General features: G+C 44.7%; 1 protein-coding gene across 1 annotated transcript in view; it reads left to right on the forward strand.

Annotated features, from left to right (window-relative positions):
- Positions 1-20,423, forward strand: part of LOC120985918 (aminopeptidase N-like) — a 105,624-nt gene that overhangs the window by 19,038 nt on the left and 66,163 nt on the right. The window contains exons 3-9 of the mRNA XM_040414139.1: positions 4,858-4,982; positions 5,805-5,819; positions 9,222-9,351; positions 10,306-10,460; positions 11,474-11,587; positions 13,656-13,799; positions 19,261-19,326. Of these exons, the coding sequence (XP_040270073.1) occupies positions 4,858-4,982; positions 5,805-5,819; positions 9,222-9,351; positions 10,306-10,460; positions 11,474-11,587; positions 13,656-13,799; positions 19,261-19,326 (749 nt within the window). The remainder of the gene's footprint in view (positions 1-4,857; positions 4,983-5,804; positions 5,820-9,221; positions 9,352-10,305; positions 10,461-11,473; positions 11,588-13,655; positions 13,800-19,260; positions 19,327-20,423) is intronic.

Below are 20,423 nucleotides of genomic sequence, written 5' to 3' on the forward strand. Positions count from 1 at the left end.
CCACACATTTGGGCCCCTAGAATGCCAGGGCAGTATAACTACCCCACAAGTGACCCCATTTTGGAAAGAAGACACCCCAAGTTATTCGCTGATGGGCATAGTGAGTTTGTGGAAGTTTTTATTTTTTGTCACAAGTTAGTGGAATATGAGACTTTGTAAGAAAAAAAAAAATCATCATTTTCCACTAACTTGTGACAAAAAATAAAAAATTCTAGGAACTCGCTATGCCCCTCACGGAATACCTTGGGGTGTCTTCTTTCCAAAATGGGGTCACTTGTGGGGTAGTTATACTGCCCTGGCATTTTCCAGGGGCCCTAATGTGTTGTAAGTAGGTAAATGACCTGTGAAATCCTAAAGGTGCTCTTTGGAATATGGGCCCCTTTGCCCACCTAGGCTGCAAAAAAGTGTCACACATGTGGTATCGCCGTATTCAGGAGAAGTTGGGGAATGTGTTTTGGGGTGTCTTTTTACATATACCCATGCTGGGTGAGAGAAATATCTTGGCAAAAGACAACTTTTCCCATTTTTTTATACAAAGTTGGCATTTGACCAAGATATTTCTCTCACCCAGCATGGGTATATGTAAAATGACACCCCAAAACACATTCCCCAACTTCTCCTGAGTACGGCGATACCAGATGTGTGACACTTTTTTTGCAGCCTAAATGCGCAAAGGTGCCCAAATTCCTTTTAGGAGGGCATTTTTAGACATTTGGATACCAGACTTCTTCTCACGCTTTGGGGCCCCTAGAATGCCAGGGCAGTATAAATACCCCACATGTGACCCCATTTTGGAAAGAAGACACCCCAAGGTATTCAATGAGGGGCATGGCGAGTTCATAGAAATTTTTTTTTTTTGGCACAAGTTAGCGGAAATTGATATTTTTAATTTTTTTCTCACAAAGTCTCCCTTTCCGCTAACTTGGGACAAAAATTTCAATCTTTCATGGACTCAATATGCCCCTCACGGAATACCTGGGGGTGTCTTCTTTCCGAAATGGGGTCACATGTGGGGTATTTATGATGCCCTGGCATTCTAGGGGCCCTAAAGCGTGAGAAGAAGTCTGGAATATAAATGTCTAAAAAATTTTACGCATTTGGATTCCGTGAGGGGTATGGTGAGTTCATGTGAGATTTAATTTTTTGACACAAGTTAGTGGAATATGAGACTTTGTAAGAAAAAAAAAAAAATTTCCGCTAACTTGGGCCAAAAAAATGTCTGAATGGAGCCTGACAGGGGGGTGATCAATGACAGGGGGGTGATCAATGACAGGGGGGGTGATCAATGACAGGGGGGGTGATCAGGGAGTCTATATGGGGTGATCACCCCCCTGTCATTGATCACCCCCCTATAAGGCTCCATTCAGATATCCGTATGTGTTTTGCGGATCCGATCCATGTATCCGTGGATCCGTAAAAATCATACGGACATCTGAATGCAGCCTGACAGGGGGGGTGATCAATGACAGGGGGGTAATCAATGACAGGGGGGTGATCAGGGAGTCTATATGGGGTGATCACCACAGTCATTGATCATGCCCCTGTAAGGCTCCATTCAGACGTCCGTATGCGTTTTGCGGATCCGATCCATCTATCAGTGGATCCGTAAAAATCATGCGGACGTCTGAATGGAGCTTTACAGGGGTGTGATCAATGACAGGGGGGTAATCAATCAATGACAGGGGGGTGATCAATGACAGGGGGGTGATCAGGGAGTCTATATGGGGTGATCACTTCCCTGTCATTGATCACCCCCCTATAAGGCTCCATTCAGATGTCCGTATGTGTTTTGCGGATCCGATCCATCTATCAGTGGATCCGTAAAAATCATGCGGACGTCTGAATGGAGCTTTACAGGGGTGTGATCAATGACAGGGGGGTAATCAATGACAGGGGGGTGATCAGGGAGTCTATATGGGGTGATCACCACCGTCATTGATCACGCCCCTGTAAGGCTCCATTCAGACGTCCGTGTGCGTTTTGCGGATCCGATCCATCTATCAGTGGATCCGTAAAAATCATGCGGACGTCTGAATGGAGCTTTACAGGGGTGTGATCAATGACAGGGGGGTGATGAGGGAGTCTCTATGGGGTGATCACCACAGTCATTGATCACGCCCCTGTAAGGCTCCATTCAGACGTCCGTATGCGTTTTGCGGATCCGATCCATCTATCAGTGGATCCGTAAAAATCATGCGGACGTCTGAATGGAGCTTTACAGGGGTGTGATCAATGACAGGGGGGTAATCAATGACAGGGGGGTGATCAGGGAGTCTATATGGGGTGATCACCACAGTCATTGATCACGCCCCTGTAAGGCTCCATTCAGACGTCCGTGTGCGTTTTGCGGATCCGATCAATCTATCAGTGGATCCGTAAAAATCATGCGGACGTCTGAATGGAACTTTACAGGGGTGTGATCAATGACAGGGGGGTGATGAGGGAGTCTATATGGGGTGATCACAACAGTCATTGATCACGCCCCTGTAAGGCTCCATTCAGACGTCCGTGTGCGTTTTGCGGATCCGATCCATCTATCAGTGGATCCGTAAAAATCATGCAGACGTCTGAATGGAGCTTTACAGGGGGGTGATCAATGACAGGGGGGTGATCAATGACAGGGGGGTGATCAGGGAGTCTATATGGGGTGATCAGGGGTGATCAGGGGCTAATAAGAGGTTAATAAGTGACGGGGGGGGGGTGTAGTGTAGTGTAGTGGTGCTTGGTGCTACTTTACTGAGCTACCTGTGTCCTCTGGTGGTCGATCCAAACAAAGGGGACCACCAGAGGACCAGGTAGCAGGTATATTAGACGCTGTTATCAAAACAGCGTCTAATATACCTGTTAGGGGTTAAAAAAAACACATCTCCAGCCTGCCAGCGAACGATCGCCGCTGGCAGGCTGGAGATCAACTCTCTTACCTTCCGTTCCTGTGAGCGCGCGCGCCTGTGTGCGCGCGTTCACAGGAAATCTCGTCTCACGCGAGATGACGCCAATTGGCGTTAGCGTAGCCTGGGGGAGCCGCCGCGATGACGCCTTTCGGCGTTAGCGTGGCGGCAAGCGGTTAAAAAAAAATTTCCTTGAAATAATTGCAAAGAATTCAGACCCTTATTCTGCAAAGCAGCCCCAAACCATGATGCTCCCTCCACCAGGCGTGAGTTTGCACCAACGGGATTGTGCAAAGAACTCACGCCTGGGCAGCCCGCAAGTACGGAGCGGAAGAAGTAGTTAGCGGTAGTTAAGTAGGTTTGCTGACATTGAGCGCAGCGCAGCCGTACTTAACAGCACACACCGGCTTCACCTCTAGGGAGAAGGGGGCAATGATTGGGGGATCTGTGGTGTGGCCGGCAGTAACTCTGAATTCATAAAGAAAGAATGGATAATGCACACACTGGCTTCATACCTAAAGGAAAAGGGGGGGGGGGGGTTGGGGGGTGGCGTTGGATGATCTGTGGTGCAGCCGGCACTAATGTCTGAATTAAGAAAGTCAAATTTTCTAAAGAGCACATCAGGGTGGCACTGCCCAAAACTTTCTCCCAAGACACAAAAATCCTCCGATGCCGGATTTTCCTCACTACAGATAGTGCTCTGCCTCCAAATCACAACAGCTTATGTCACGAAGGAGAAAACAAATGTGGGCGGCACTCGCCAAGAATGTAGCTTCTTTATTCAGACATCATTATTGCAGACATCAAACATTATTGTTGCAGACATGGAGCGGACTTGGCATAGCGCAGGCTACAAGGATCGTGGCGACGGCCATTTCACACCTCAGCGCAATGCATGCTACGGTGTGGGAAGGTGGGATCCAGGGGGCCCAAGTAAATTCTTGCCCAGGGTCCTATCAATACTAAAGAAGGCCCTGAGTATAGCGTGGAGAGATAAGAGGAAGTAAATATTAATTTTTAAGCTATTAATAAGTTCAAAATGTAACAAAACATTGAGAGCAGTGACTGTAAGCAGATGGATAACCTGGTGATCTAAGTCATTGCTCTGTAGCCTTTATAATGACTGACTATCATCATGTACAGTAGGAAAAGCAGTTTTGGGGCACGTTTGTTACCACATTGCAACACCCCTTTTACACCGGCTAATTCTCATCACAATTTACTCAATTCCCACCTGTTGTAATGGACATACAGCAAAACATTGACTATAATATTATGTTTGATCATTGATTCTGATTATGTCACCATAAACCCTACCATGATTGATAACTGAAATAAAAAAATATGAATAGTGCTCTAATATGTTAATATGGTCTATGTTAAAGTTCAACCTGCAGGCTGAGGTCAAGACTGTAGCATTACAAACATCTGCTCATCAATAATGATTGACATTGTAATAAAGTGTGTGTGGACCCAGTGTGTCACTTGAGCAGATTTTTCTTTGGGCTACTCCTAGGGCCTTATCTAAGTGTCTCGTCAAGTATTCACCCTTTAACCAGTATAAAGAGATCTGTACTTCACTGCAGGGAACCATCAGGCTCCTACCCCATGGAGCAGTCTTTCTTCAAGTGGATGCTGACCCACAGGTACGGGAGATGCCGATGCAGGGCACCGAGGATCAGGCAACAACCGTCGGCAGGTCAGGGCAAGCAGAGAATGTGCAATCCGATAAACAGGCCGAGGTTGGAACAAGTAGCTCAGGGTCAGAACAGAGAACAGGCACAGGCCAGGTACACTGAACAGGTAAACGAACACGGCACACCTTAGCAGGAAACTAGCCAACTACAACCTATTGAATATAATTCTACAATAAAGCATGTATACCAAGCGTATACACAATTACATATGGGGCTGTGTTGCATTTATTCAATCTCTTTTATACCATTTGACAAAAATATTCTTGTTTAAGATGTGGCTACTGAACAATGGAATAATGAAACCTGGAATATTACAACGTTTGAGACTTCTCCAAGGATGTCGACATATCTGGTGGCCTTTATAGTTTCTCAGTTTCAATCTATTGGCGACAACAGGGTGAGTATCTACAGTATTTTTGCAAAAAAAAAAAAAAAAACATACATTTGAACATCAATTTATCAGGCATATAGTCATATACACATAGGAGGAGATTTATCAATACTGGTGTAAAGGAAAACTGCCTTAGTTGCCCATAGGACCAATCAGATTCTACCTTTCTGTTTCCAAAGCAGCTCTGAAAAATGAAAGGTGGAATTTGATTGGTTGCTATGGGCAACTCAGCCAGTTTCGCTTTACACCAGTGTTGGTATATCTCCCCCATAGTGTTGAGTAAGTTTAAATACTTTACATATTCCATTTATGATGTTTTCTTTTCCTTTCACATCTAAAGCTGTTCTCTGGATCCTGGTTACCTGATTGGCTGGATCTACACTGCCCAATTATTGGGAAAATATGTTACTACAAACTTTCAGTCTCGATAATCTGACCTTGTAAATAATCGTTTCTGGGCAGCAGATCATGCTGTGTGAACAGGGATCTGCTGCCCAAAAACAGTGATTCTGTACGGGGACGAACGGTTGCAGTAGACATCTCTCGCCCCCATGCAGTGGATGTGATTGCTGCATATAAATGCAGCTCTTCAACTCCACTGATGAGCAGGCTATTATTGGGAAGGAAAACCTCCACAGGCACAGGCCACAGATCCGTGTGCATTCTGCATCACGGATGCGGACCCATTCTCTTCAATGGGTCCGCAAATCCGGAATCGCGGAACGGCCGCACGGGACAGGACCCCTCGGAAGCACTACGGAGTGCTTCCGTGGGGTTACGTCCCGTACTACCGTTCCGCAAAAAGATAGAACATGTCCTATCTTTTAGCGGAACGGGCGGATCGCGGACCCATTAAAGTGAATGGGTCCACGATCCGATGCGGCACCCTGTAAACACAGTCCGTGGGGAAGCCGCAGCGGATTGCGGACCCATTCTTTTGAATGGGTCCGCGATCCTGCTGTTCCGCAAAAAGATAGGACACGTTCTATCTTTTTGCGGAACGGAAGTACGGGACGAAACCCCACGGAAGCACTCCGTAGTGCTTCCGTAGGGTTCGGTTCCGTGCTTCCGTTCCGCACCATTCCGCATCTCCGGATTTGCGGACCCATTCAAGTAAATGGGTCCGCATCCGTGATGCGGAATGCCCACGGAACGGCACCCGTGTATTGCGGATCCGTAAATGCAGTCCGCAATACGGCAACGGGAAGCACACGTTCTTGTGCAGGAGGCCTAAGTCATTCAGACTCTTTCAGAATACTCCTCTGTATGCCTCCATATGAAATGAGAGACAGAATATGGCGGTGCAGCAGATGGCTCATGCGCCTCTATGGCACTTTTAAATGTTTGTACAGAAAGGAGCAGGGGAGGGCTGGCAGCCTTAGTCCTGGGGGGCAAATCCAGTCAAGTGGCCCATTTTTAGCCCCGCCCATTATTAAAAGCCCCTCCTACATATAATGGGCCACTCCCAACACACACTGTACAACTGACATTCTATTGTTGAGGCCTGTCTACACATCATACGGAGAGGGGAGGGTCTGTCCTGGCTGCACTGCCTGCTTATATAACAAGCTACAGCCAGGAAGCTCCTCCGCTCTCGTCCCTCCCCTGATCCTGCTCAAGGCTTGTGGTTCCCCCCCACCATCTGCCACCCGCCCGTGGCCTGCTGCCTCCTTTCATCATCCTCACCCAGCTCTGAATCCTCCTTCTGCAAATGGCAGGGGGAGGAGCCGGAGCATCTCCTCTCCTACATAGCGCCACATACCTCTTACATCCAGTGATGTCACCTTTGATGTAGACGTTCTCTTTCCTCATCTTCTCCATTCTGACCAGACCGCCATGATGATTTTTCTGCCATCTCCCGTCTCTGCAGAGATTGAGAAACAGACATTAGTTTCCTGCCACCCCCAATACTATACTGCAGAAACAGTCCCCCTGGAAATACTACTACCACACAGATAGTGCCCCCAATACTCTACCCGCTATGCCCCCAATACTATACTGCAGAAACAGTACCCCTGGGAATACTACTACCACACAGATAGTATAAAGATAATGTCCCCCAAAAATAATTGTGCTAAGCTGATACTATGCCAGGGTGCCCCAAAGTAACAGTGCTCCCCAAAATCCCACCAATAGAAATAATTCTCTGCCAGAGCACACTTAGTAGTAATAATGCCCCTATAGTGCCTTAGTAATCATGTTCCTCATAGCCCCCCAGTAGTAGTAAAGCTCCCCATAATACCCCCTAGTAGTACTAATTTTCCCTATAATATGACAGTACATGAAATACCCCCGCTTAGTGCCCGCAGTTGAGCTAATGTCCCCATAATGTATGCCAGTATAAAATACCCCTATATAGTGCCCCAGTAAATGCCCTCATACTGCTCCTCTCCCCCTTCCCCATAGTGTCCCCCATAATATGCCAGTAAAAAAATGCCCCTTAGTGCCCCCAGCAGATGCCCCTATAGTGCTCCTCTCCCCCACAATGTGCCAGTAAAAAAATGCCCCTTCTTAGTGCCACCATATGCCCCAATAGTGCTCCACTTCCCTATAGTGCCTCCCATAATGTGCCAGTAAAAAATGCCCTCTTAGTGCCACCAAATGCCATAGTGCCCCCATAATGTTCCAATACAAAAGGCCCCTTTAGAGCCCCCACTTCCCCATAGTGCCCCCAAATAATGCCCCTATAGTAACACCAGATGCCCCATAGTGCTGCTCTCCCCTATAGTGCTCCCAGAATGTGCCAATAATTAGAAAAAGCCCCTTTAGAGCCCCCAGATACCCCCATAGTGCTCCTCTCCCCCATAGTGCTCCCCTCATAGTGCCAGCTCCTCCCCCCATAGTGCCAGCTCCTCCCCCATAGTGCCAGCTCCTCCCCCCATAGTGCCAGCTCCCCCCCCATAGTGCCAGCTCCTCCCCCCATAGTGCCAGCTCCTCCCCCCATAGTGCCAGCTCCCCCTATAGTGCCAGATCCCTCCCCATAGTGCCAGATCCCTCCCCATAGTGCCAGACCCCCCCCCATAGTGCCAGACCCCCCCCATAGTGCCAGACCCCCCCCATAGTGCCAGATCCCCCCTATAGTGCCAGATCCCCCCTATAGTGCCAGATACCCCCCTATAGTGCCATCTCCCCCTATAGGGCAAGCCCGCCCCCATAGTGCCAGATTCCCCCCCCCATAGTGCCAGCCCCCCGCAAAGAAGAAAAAAAAAACACAGTAATACTTACCTCCATCAGCAGCGATGCAAGCCTCTTCCAGCCTGTGTCCCTGCTGTGTGCTGCCCGGCTCAGGCGTCGCGATGATAATGACGTCATCGCACCGCCTGAGCCGGCCTCTGATAGGCTGCAGGCATTAGTGCCTGCGGCCTATCAGAAGAACAGGGGAGGGACACGCCTCTCCCTCCCCTGCCCCACAGCACACAGCACGGCCGCAATTACATCTAGGGCCGCGCCGCCTGTGGTGATCGGCGGTGCGGCCCTGAAGAATAAAAAATTAAAATATTTTTTTTTAAATACAGGCGGCCATTTATTTAGGGCGGCCTGGGGGGCAATTGCCTCCCTGCCCCCCGGCCCAGCCCGCCCCTGGAAAGGAGCCGAAATATATCCATCTGCATGAACAGCTATGTCATCGGGTAAAAGGGCTAACAATTAAACTTTTTTAAACCATTTTGTGTTTCCAAGAGCAACCAATAGAATTTTTCAAGTTATGTATATTAATAAAATAACACAAAATACTTGAAAATCAGCACAAAAATGGTGAAGTATTTGATCTTTGACGTTAATAATTTCATTTAAACTCGAAGCTTGTAGATGCATGTAGACAAACGTAACAAACACAAATACAGCAATAAATCTTTTGAAGCTACTGACTATATACTGTACTATACACTACTGGTAACAAATGAAAATATCATACGGTACTTTGCTTCAGTGTCCCAGGCAAGTGATGACTAATTTCCATTAATTGATAGTACAATTATTGCTGGATAAGGGTACGGCTACTTGGTAAGGTTTCCTGATGCAGATTTGCAAGCCAAAGCCAGGGGTGGATTCATAAGAGAGGAGAAGTCCTATCCATTCTTTAAATCATCTCTCCACTTATGATCCACCTTACCATGCGGTCATAAAATGCTCTAGAAAAATACATACTGCACTGGCAATGATGCAGAGATCAATAAAATGTTGTATATTTAGTTTACGTTTAGTATATATTTAGCATACTTACCACTACATTATAACATTATACAGGTTAAAATCTGGGGCCGTAAAAAGGCAATTGTGGATGAGAATCAAGGAGAGTATGCACTGAATGTCACAAGGCCAATACTGGAGTTTTTCGAAAACTACTACGGTGTTCCTTACCCGCTGCCAAAATCAGGTATGTGTACTGAATATATTGTGTCCATTGTTGGCTTGTAAATAAACTAATTTCATGAGATATTATATTTTTTGAAGGGTGTATATAAAAGGCACTCACATGAAAAAAATCATTAATAGGAGTATTTATATAAAAATCCTGCAGAATGTCCTTAGTTCTATGCAGATTCGTTTCTGCTACATGTGAATGTTTTTTTTAAAATTGTATTGTAAATTGCTGTGAATTTTCAGTCCATAATCCATTCTACAAAATTCTGTACCGTGTAAATTCAAAGCGTGTCTAAGGCTATGTTCACATCAGCGTTCAGCCTTTCCGTTCTCCTGCTCCGTTATAGGAGCAGGAGAACGGAAAGGACGGATTCGGCACATAACTGAGCCGAGCGGAGCCTACGGACCTCATAGACCCCCATAGACTATAATGGGGTCCGTTAGGTTTCCGCTCAGAAGATGATTTTGGAGTGGAGACAAAAGTCCTGCATGCACAACTTTTGTCTCCGCTCCAAAATCATCTTCTGAGCGGAAACCTAACGGACCCCATTATAGTCTATGGGGGTCTATAAGGTCCGTAGGCTCCGCTTGGCTCAGTTATGAGCCGAATCCGTCCTTTCCGTTCTCCTGCTCCTATAACAGAGCAGGAGAACGGAAAGGCTGAACGCTGATGTGAACAAGGCCTTACAGACAAAAGATGGTGAGAAGGAAAGGGATACAGTTGATCACCAGGATGGTTTCTTTACATATTTCTCAATTTTAATTGTAAACATTTGAAACATTTGAACCAAAAAATAAAGAGGATATTGCTTATGTGAAATTTCGTACATTTTTTTGGTGTATTTTTTATGTTATGTGTGCCTTAAAAATGAAAGAGTACACAGTGCATCTCTTCCGAGTCAAAAGCTATGGGTGTTAACAGATATGCTGCAAAATGTGCGCTTTAACAGTTAGGTGTCTCCCCTAGACCAAATAGCTCTCCCAGACTTCAGCGCAGGAGCCATGGAGAACTGGGGACTTGTGACGTACAGAGAGACTGCCCTCCTTTATGACACCAAGGAATCTTCCATTGGCAACAAAGAGAGAGTGCTCACAGTCATAGCTCATGAGCTCGCACATCAGGTTGGTTATCTTTCTTTTATACCTTTTGTGATATGATTTACTACATGTCAAATCATAAACTAAAAGAATGATCTTACCAAAGAATAACCAGCAACCATTTAAAAAAAAAAACTAAACAGAAAAAACTGTTTAGACAAATTGACTTAGACCTCATGCACACAAAAGTATTTTTGGTCTGTGTTGGATGTCATCTATGTGCTATCTGCATCTGTTTGTCTGTGCTGCAAATTATAGAACCGGTCCTATTCTTGTCCATTTTGTTCACAAGAATAGGCTTTTTTTTTTACAGTGAGTCCCGTGAAAATTGCAGGATGCACACGGGCCTCATCCGTATTTTGCAAAACGGATATAGTCATGTGCAGGAGGCCTTAAAGTTAAAGGGGTTGTCCCATGAAAAATATTCTACAGTTTTCAAACCAGCACCTGGATCTGAATACCTTTATAATTGCATGTAATTAAAAATGTTGTATACGCACTGAGCTAGTCAATAAAATGTATCTGTATAGCGCCACCTGCTGTTTGTTTCTTTTATTATTTCTTTGTCCTGCTCACTGAGAAGGCCGCACATGCTCAGTTTCACCCTTCAACTGCCTCCTGAGCTGTGATAGGTAGAGCTGAGACACGCCCCCTGAGTTGTGATAGGGAGAACTGAGACACGCCCCCTTAGCTGCAGCAGAAAAGACACTCCCCTTGAGCTGTCAGCTTGATATAAATCTAGCAGAGCAATGAATGATTGTCAAGCACTATATGATGTAGTATTTTCATTTTTTACACTATTCATGGGACAACCCCTTTAAGTATTATGCAGATTCTAACCTGTCTACAGCATGTTCATTCACTGTTCATTTACCCTGGGTGAACCTATATGACTATATTAGAGATTACAGGCTTCACCTATAAAATTCTATGTACGATATGTAAACATCAGTCCACAATGAAAGTCAGCTAAACATGGTGCATTTTAAGCTGAATACATTTATACCCATGCTAACAATATCTTTTCTTCTCTGTAGTGGTTTGGGAATCTTGTAACAATTCGATGGTGGAATGATCTGTGGCTGAATGAAGGTTTTGCCTCATACGTGGAATATTTGGGATCTGACTACGCAGAGCCCACCTGGCACATAGTAGGCTAAGATGTTCTTGTAAAGTAACATAACATACAGTATCTGAATGAGAGATGATAGTTAATGGAGATGAGATAATTTAAAGAGTTGTCAAATAATTGACATGTATCACCTATCAAGTGGGGCCCCAAAGCTGGGACCCACACTACTCACATAGACTTAGTAGTGCACATGTTTGACCACCTCTCTATTCAAACTTCTCCTTAGGTTACGTTCACTTCTCAATGTGTACTCCGTTCTCTGTTCCGGCAGAAGAACAGACTTCTGGAGCACACCGTATATGGCATAGCTGCACCCTGTTAGGTACCGCCGGATCCCCATAGACTTTAATGGGATCCTTTGGGGATCCGGCAGGTTTCTGACATAAATGCCATCTTTCTGTTGGAGAAATACAGCAGCATTCAGTATTTCTCCAGCAGAAAGACAGCATTTATGCCGGAAACCTGCCAGATCGCATTATAGTTAATGGAGGTCCGGCAATGCCCAGCAGTGGTCGGCTACTCGATAGTCTGTTCCTTTTGCTGGAGCTGAGTACCAGAGTAAATATTGGAGATGTGAATGTAGCCTTACTGCAGTCATGCAGTGATGGGGAATGGGGAGCTCCGGACACCCACTGATAAAGGAAATCCATCAAAGAGGTCCCCATATATTAGAGATTTATCACCTATCCTGTGGAGCTGATTGTGGGAAAACTGATATAAAGTTCACAAATTTTGTGAATATTCCCTTCATATATATTGTGGGTGTTCCCATCTTACATGCAAAGGCTTATACAGCATGTACAACATAAACTAACATATACAGGGAGGTAGATCTGTGTAACAATTATATTTCCAATAAACATCAACATACTCTTTCCTTATATAGTTGAGTGCATTATGGGGCTGCAAACTAGTGGATCCGATTTACAAAGACTACTTCTGCAACCCTTATAGCTATGCACAAGGGTATCAAGTGAATCCATACGGTATAAGAAGCCCTGCAACTGCTATGAGACCCTTGGAGATAAAGAGGGGAATTTATTATGAGGAGAATATTTGAAGTCCATTTTGCTCGAATCTACGTTGGTGTACTTTATGCCACATTTATCAAATGTCTCATGTTTTTTGATAAGTTTGTCTTATCCTTAAACCTAACTCTTCTGTCTAGAAAAGATACTCCAGTTTTCTTCCTCCACCCTCCTACTGGAGTGAGATTGCGACTATTTTTGCAACTTTTAAAAAAAGTCTCAATGATAAATCTGGAGTCAAACTCATTAACATAGCTAGCCAAATCCACTTTTCCACCCACATTACAAAACTAGAATCAGTGGTGTAAAACTAGAACATTTTTTGTGCAAGTGAAATTTTTTGAAGACAGAATTCTGGAGTAAAGACATGATAAATCCGGGCCAAAGTGTCCACTCTTGTTGGTCCCAGCCACTTTCATACAATTTGGCAAGGACATGTGCATGAGGAACTGCACTGCCGTCACATGTGAATAGGAAACTGGTTCAAGGGTTCAAGGGAGAGAAGAAAATCAAAAGACAAGTCCCTTCTGGCCTGGGTGGGAAAACCAGGCACAATAATGGTCTGGGCCCATATCAATCTTTCTTATGGTGTCCCCTTTCATCTATTGTATGTATACCACTAGCTACAGATGTGTCCTTCCTTACCTCTTGGCCTATCCTATATATGTCTATTTGCAGTCATGCAGGTATGCTAGCATATTGTGCTATTGTGTTGAATTTGCTCCATGTAAAATTGTCCTTAGAGTCCTCAAATTCAAACTAAGGTAAGGGTAGACACATCTGATGTCTAATAGTCCTTTAGCTTCTCCAGATACTGCATATTATCCACCATTTATCCATGTGTTAAAGATAACAAAATATCTGCATAACAAGATACACAATAATAAACACTAACTATAAGACTTTTGTCTGAAACAACAAGGTATACATGAACTGCAAGCCCTCCTACACACAACCACACAGACATCAACAGAAAAGATTGGTTTGCTGTTTTAGAAATACGAATTTTGGCAAAACGAATTACCGGTACTCATGAATTTTGTTTTCTGACAATTACAGAAAGACCTGATAGTCCTTGATGATCTGCACAGAGTGATGGGTGTCGATGCTTTAGCGTCTTCTCATCCGCTCACTTCAAAGGAAGAAGATGTGAATACACCAGAAGAAATTAGCGCACTTTTTGATTCCATCACTTATAGTAAGGTAAACTGTTCAACATACACATGTTCTGCTACTATCACTTTAGGCTTTTGATGAAAAAGATACACAGATTTATATTTTTTCTTGTTTTTTGTCTATTTTAAATAAGAAAAAAAAAAGGTTATATTTTAAAAGAAAGAAAATAAAAAAACAACCAGGCCAAAAACAGAATCCCTATAGCCTACCCTTTTCTACCAACTTTCATTACCCCAGTGTCACGGCCACGGTTTTGGCCGTGACTCCTTGGGAGCCGCATACAGTTGCCCGTGGTTTGGGTTGTTGTTTCAACCGCAGCTTGAGGCTTGATGTTGTTTGCCTCAAGTGCAGTTGCCGCGGACAACAGGTATGTGTGCGGTCCCGTTGGAGTTTGTGTGCGTGTATGTATGCACTGTTGTTAGTCTGTGTGCACTCTGTGTATTGTGTGGTGTGCACGGACACCTTTCCTGCACTGTGGTTGCCCGTGGCAACGTTTGGTGATGTGTACATGTGGTGGCAGTGTCCCGGCCTTTGGGGCTGACTCCCAGGACACGGTTGCCACCCATGTCGTTGCCTGCGGCAACAACCACAGTGTGTTTGTCGTGTTGGACACTTTCCCTTTAACCCCTTAAGGACCGGGCTCATTTTCACCTTAAGGACCAGGCCATTTTTTGCAAATCTGACCAGTGTCACTTTAAGTGCTCATAACTTTAAAACGCTTTGACTTATCCAGGCCATTCTGAGATTGTTTTTTCGTCACATATTGTACTTCATGACACTGGTAAAATGAAGTCAAAAAAATTATTTTTTTTGCACAAAAAAATACCTAATTTACCAAAAATTAGCAAATTTCAAAGTTTCAGTTTCTCTACTTCTGTAATACATAGTAATACCCCCAAAAATTGTGATGACTTTACATTCCCCATATGTCTACTTCATGTTTGAATTGTTTTGGGAATGATATTTTATTTTTTGGGGATGTTATAAGGCTTAGAAGTTTAGAAGCAAATCTTGAAATTTTTCAGAAATTTACAAAAACTCAATTTTTAGCGACCAGTTCAGGTCTGAAGTCACTTTGCGAGGCTTACATAATAGAAACCGCCCAAAAATGACCCCATCTAAGAAACTACACCCCTCAAGGTATTCAAAACTGATTTTGCATACATTGTTAACCCTTTAGGTGTTGCACAAGAGTTATTGGCAAATGGGGAGGAAATTTGAGAATTTCAGATTTTTGTCAAATTTTTCATTTTAACCCATTTTTTCCACTAACAAAGCAAGGGTTAACAGCCAAACAAGATTGTATCTTTATTGCCCTGACTCTGCCGTTTACAGAAACACCCAATATGTGGCCATAAACTACTGTACGGCCACACAGCGGGGCGTAGAGTGAAAGGTGCGCCGTTTGGTTTTTGGAAGGCTGATTTTTATGGACTGGTTTTTTGACACCATGTCCCATTTGAAGCCCCCTGATGCACCCCTAGAGGAGAAACTCCCTAAAAGTGACCCCATCTAAGAAACTACACCCCTCAAGGTATTCAAAACTGATTTTACATACGTCGTTAACCCTTTAGGTGTTGCACAAGAGTTATTGGCAAATGAGGATGAAATTTGAGAATTTCATTTTTTTGCCTAATTTTCAATTTTAACCCATTTTTTCCACTAACAAAGCAAGGGTTAACAGCCAAACAAGATTGTATCTTTATTGCCCTGACTCTGCCGTTTACAGAAACACCCCATATGTGGCCGTAAACTACTGTACGGGCACACAGTAGGGCGTAGAGTGAAAGGTGCGCGGTTTGGTTTTTGGAAGCCAGATTTTGCTGGACTGGTTTTTTGACACCATGTCCCATTTGAAGCCCCCCTGATGCACCCCTAGATTAGAAATTCCATAAAAGTGACCCCATCTAAGAAACTACACCCCTCAAGCTATTCAAAACTGATTTTACAAACTTTGTTAACCCTTTAGGTGTTGCACAAGATTTAATGGAAAATAGAGACACAATTTCAAAATTTCAAATTTTTGGCAGATTTTCCATTTTAATATTTTTTTTCCAGTTACAAAGCAAGGGTTAACAGCCAAACAAAACTCAATATTTATGGCCCTTATTCCGTAGTTTACAGAAACACCCCATATGTGGTCGTAAACTGCTGTACGGGCACACGGCAGGGTGCAGAAGGAAAGGAATTCCATACGGTTTTTGGAAGGCAGGTTTTGCTGGACAGTTTTTTTTGACACCATGTCCCATTTGAAGCCCCCCTGATGCACCCCTAGAGTAGAAACTCCAAAAAAGGGACTCCATTTTAGAAACTACGGGATAGGGTGGCAGTTTTGTTGGTACTAGTTTAGGGTACATATGATTTTTGGTTGCTCTATATTACACTTTTTGTGCAGCAAGGTAACAAGAAATAGCTTTTTTGGCACGTTTTTTTTTTTTGTTATTTACAACATTCATCTGACAGGTTAGATCATGGGGTAATTTTATAGAGCAGGTTGTCACGGACGCGGCGATACCTAATATGTATACATTTTTTTTTATTTTTGTAAGTTTTATACAATAACTTCATTTTTAAAACCAAAAAAATGTTTTAGTGTCTCCATATTCTAAGAGCCATAGTTTTTTCAGTTTTTGGGCGATTATCTTGAGTAGGGTCTCATTTTTTGCGGGATGAGATGACGGTTTGATTGGCACTATTTTGGGGTGCATATGACTTTTTGATCGCTTTCTATTACGTTTTTTGTGACGTAAGATGGCAAAAAATGGCTTTTTTTACACTGTTTTTATTTTTATTTTTTTACGGTGGTCATCTGAGGGGTTAGGTCATGTGATATTTTTATAGAGCCGGTCGATACGGACGCGGCGATACCTAATATGTATACTTTATTTTTATTTATGTAAGTTTTACATAATGAGTTCATTTTTGAAAAAAAAAAAATCATGTTTTAGTGTCTCCATAGTCTAAGAGCCATAGTTTTTTCAGCTTTTGGGCGATTATCTTGAGTAGGGTCTCATTTTTTGCGGGATGAGATGACGGTTTGATTGGTACTATTTTGGCGTACATGCGACTTTTTTGATCACTTTTATTACCTTTTTTGGGAAGTAAGGTGGGCAAAATTTCAATTTTCTCATAGTTTTTGTTTTTTTATTTTTATGGCGTTCACCGTGCGGGGAAAGTAACATGACCATTTTATAGATCAGGTCGTTACGGACGCGGCGATACCTAATATGTGTAGTTTATTTTATTTTTTTAATTTTTATTCAGTGATAAATGTTTTTTTTTTTATCTTTACTTTTTTCACTTTTTTTTACATTTTTGTGACCCAGACCCACTTGGTTCTTGAAGATCCAGTGGGTATGGTGTCTGTATAATACAGTACAGAACAATATATATTGTTCTGTACTGTATTTTACTTACACTGAACAGATCTGTGCTTTTAGCATAGATCTGTTCAGCACCATGGACAGCAGGACGCCTGAGCAGGCGTCCTGTTGCCATGGGAACCCTCCTCGTCTGCTCAGAACTTCGCAGACGGGGAAGGGTAAGCACGGGGCTGAGGGGGGCTCTCTGGGGGCTCTCTCCCTCTCCATCGGGGGGCTGCAAAGGCACAGCAGCCCCCCGATGGAGAGGGAGGGAGCTCCCTGACCGATGACAGTTAACTTTTTCCATACAGCGGTCCGTACGGACCGCGGTATGGAAAGGGTTAAACGGCTGACATCTTCACCGATGTCAGCCGTTTATACCAGGGTGCCAGCAATGTGCTGGCACCCTGGTACAACCACTAGAAGCCAACGATCGTTCATGGGGAGGCGGGCGGGGGATCGCGATCCCGCCTGCCGCACCGCCCGCCTCCCGCAACGCCCCCACCGCCTGCGACACCCCCCCCCGCACCACCCTCCGGCATAAAATCGTGCAGGGGTGCAGGGGGGGGTGAAAAATATTTATTTTAGCCACTCTAAAGTTTCTGATCCCCGCGGTCAGGGACCGCGGCGATCAGAAACTGCAAAAAGCGCAGCAAACCGCAGGTCTGAATTGACCTGCGGTTTGCTGCGATCGCCGATACGGGGGCGTCAAATGACCCCCCCCTGCATTGTTACGGGATGCCGGCTGAATGATTTCAGCCGAAATCCCGTTCCAATTAACCCCTGGGGCGCCGGAATACAGATTTTAAGTCAGGACGTACCGGTACGTCCTGGGTCCTTAAGGACTCGGGAAATAGGGCGTACCGGTACGTCCTAGGTCCTTAAGGGGTTAAGTTGGTGTTTTCCCTTTCCTGTGGTGCTGGAAGGGTTAACTCCCTTCCCAGTGTGTGTGATGTCACTGGGTGTGTCTGACCGTTGGGTGTAGCCTCTTAGGCCTATAAAGCCTCTCACTTTGGCATGGCTCAGTAGGTTGCTTCAGTCATGCTTTGCTGTTGCAGTCTCCTGTGATTTCCATCTTCTTGTAAGGGCCACCCTTCCGGTCATAAGTTCTAATACCGTGATGTGTTGTTGATGTCTTTGGTTTTTGTGCAGCTATGGATGTCCTGGTCCCTGTGTGTGTCTTCATGTGTGTGCTGTTTACCTTTGTCTGTGTGGACAGCCTTTCCTTAGCACGGGTTCCAGTCAGCAAGGCTGAGACAGGTTTGTGTGGAACTGTTTGGTTCACCTGTCTTATCCATAGTCCTGTTTATGTACCCCCTTCTTCATGCTGCTTGGCCAGTGAGACTCCTGCTCCTCCGTGCCTAGGAGGAGTGGGTTGTCTTACCCTGCTCCTTAGCCCAGGGACCGGTCGGAGGGTAAGTCAGGGATCCGAGGTTCCTGCGCATGGGTCCTCCTACCATCAAGGTCGGCCCATGCAGGTAGGAGACTGGGTCAGCGTTAGGGACGCAACAGGAGGTGACCTGCTCCCTGATTTTGTGTTCCTGGCGAGTAGCGACTGGACATCTTCCGTCACCGCACAGCTGAGGATTTCCCCCATCCTCAGCCGTGACACCCAGTCACTTTTCACCAGTAAACACAGCAGTCCCCATTTCTTCTGTAGCCCCTACACCCTCTTTCCCCTGCAGGTTCTACAGCCACCACCCCCTCCTAACTGTTATGACAGCAGACTTTTTCTCCCCCCCCCCCTACTTACATTCCTTCCCTCATATCCATGTATAGTCACAGCAGAGACTCCCATGCTCTTTTATCTATGGTTACTGCAACCCCAGTAGTCACAGCAGGTCTCCGGTTTATCCCTTTATAATCTCTTCCCACACTCTGCCACAATGTACTGTTCTGTTGGCGGAAGCAACATGAAATCAGCCTATTCCCGGTTACTGCTGCCTGTGACAGTCTGACATCCATTCACTATATAGAGGAGGAAGCCGGCTCTTTATTGACCAGCAATAACTTTTCAGACAAACATCATACACACAGTAGATAACACTAACACATCAAGAAGCACACTGAAGAGGAAATTACTATCTATGATAATCATCTTTTCATTACTCTTGCATTCACTGTAGGGTGCAGTGGTTATTCGGATGTTGTCCTCATTTCTCACTGAAGAACTTTTTGTAAAGGGACTGAATGTAAGTACCGCCTGCTTGTCAAAATAATTTTCTGCAGCTTCATTTCTAAATCAAATCACACCTAGCAAGCAACCAAGGATGTACAGTACAGACCAAAAGTTTGCACACACCTTCTCATTCAAAGAGTTTTCTTTATTTTCATGACTATGAAAATTGTAGATTGACACTGAAGGCATCAAAACTATGAATTGACACATGTGGAATTATATACATAACAAACAATTGTGAAACAACTGAAAATATGTCATATTCTAGGTTCTTCAAAGTAGCCACCTTTTGCTTTGATTACTGCTTTGCACACTCTTGGCATTCTCTTGATGAGCTTCAAGAGGTAGTCCCCTGAAATGGTTTTCACTTCACAGGTGTGCCCTGTCAGGTTTAATAAGTGGGATTTCTTGCCTTATAAATGGGGTTGGGACCATCAGTGGCATTGAGAAGTCAGGTGGATACACAGCTGATAGTCCTACTGAATAGACTGTTAAAATTTGTATTATGGCAAGAAAAAAGCAGCTAAGTAAAGAAAAACGAGTGGCCATCATTACTTTAAAGGGAGTCTGTCACCAGCATTTCACTTTTTTAACCCTTCCCACAGCTCCCTAGCATGCTTACAGTTAATAAAAACGTTACCTCTGGCATCAATCCTGGACTTATAAAACCCTCAAAAACTATCTTTATAAGATATGCAAATGAGGGCTCGCAAGTGCCCAGGGGCGGCGTTACTCTCTTAGGTGCCCTGCTTGCTCAGCCTTCTCATTGCGTCCCCCCGCCCCTTTCTACCCTCTGCCCGCCCATCCTTTCCCTCTGACCGCCTTTGTACTAACTTGTTATGCTGCCGATATCCCGCGCCTGCACACTCATTCCTTTGGCCGGCGCATGCGCACTGCGATGCCCATTCCTTGTACGGCATCACAGCAACTATTGCGCATGCGCTGGCTAACGACGCCGATTTTCGGGTCGTTAGCCGGCGCATGCGCAATAGTTACTGTGATGCCGTACAAGGAATGGGCATCGCAGTGGTTTGGGGTGAACTGGACCGCAGAGTGAAGGTAAAAGGGCCAACAAGTGCTAAGCATCTCTGGGAACTCCTTCAAGACTGT

Source organism: Bufo bufo, chromosome 1 (assembly GCF_905171765.1).
Source record: "Bufo bufo chromosome 1, aBufBuf1.1, whole genome shotgun sequence".
Taxonomy (NCBI): domain Eukaryota; kingdom Metazoa; phylum Chordata; class Amphibia; order Anura; family Bufonidae; genus Bufo; species Bufo bufo.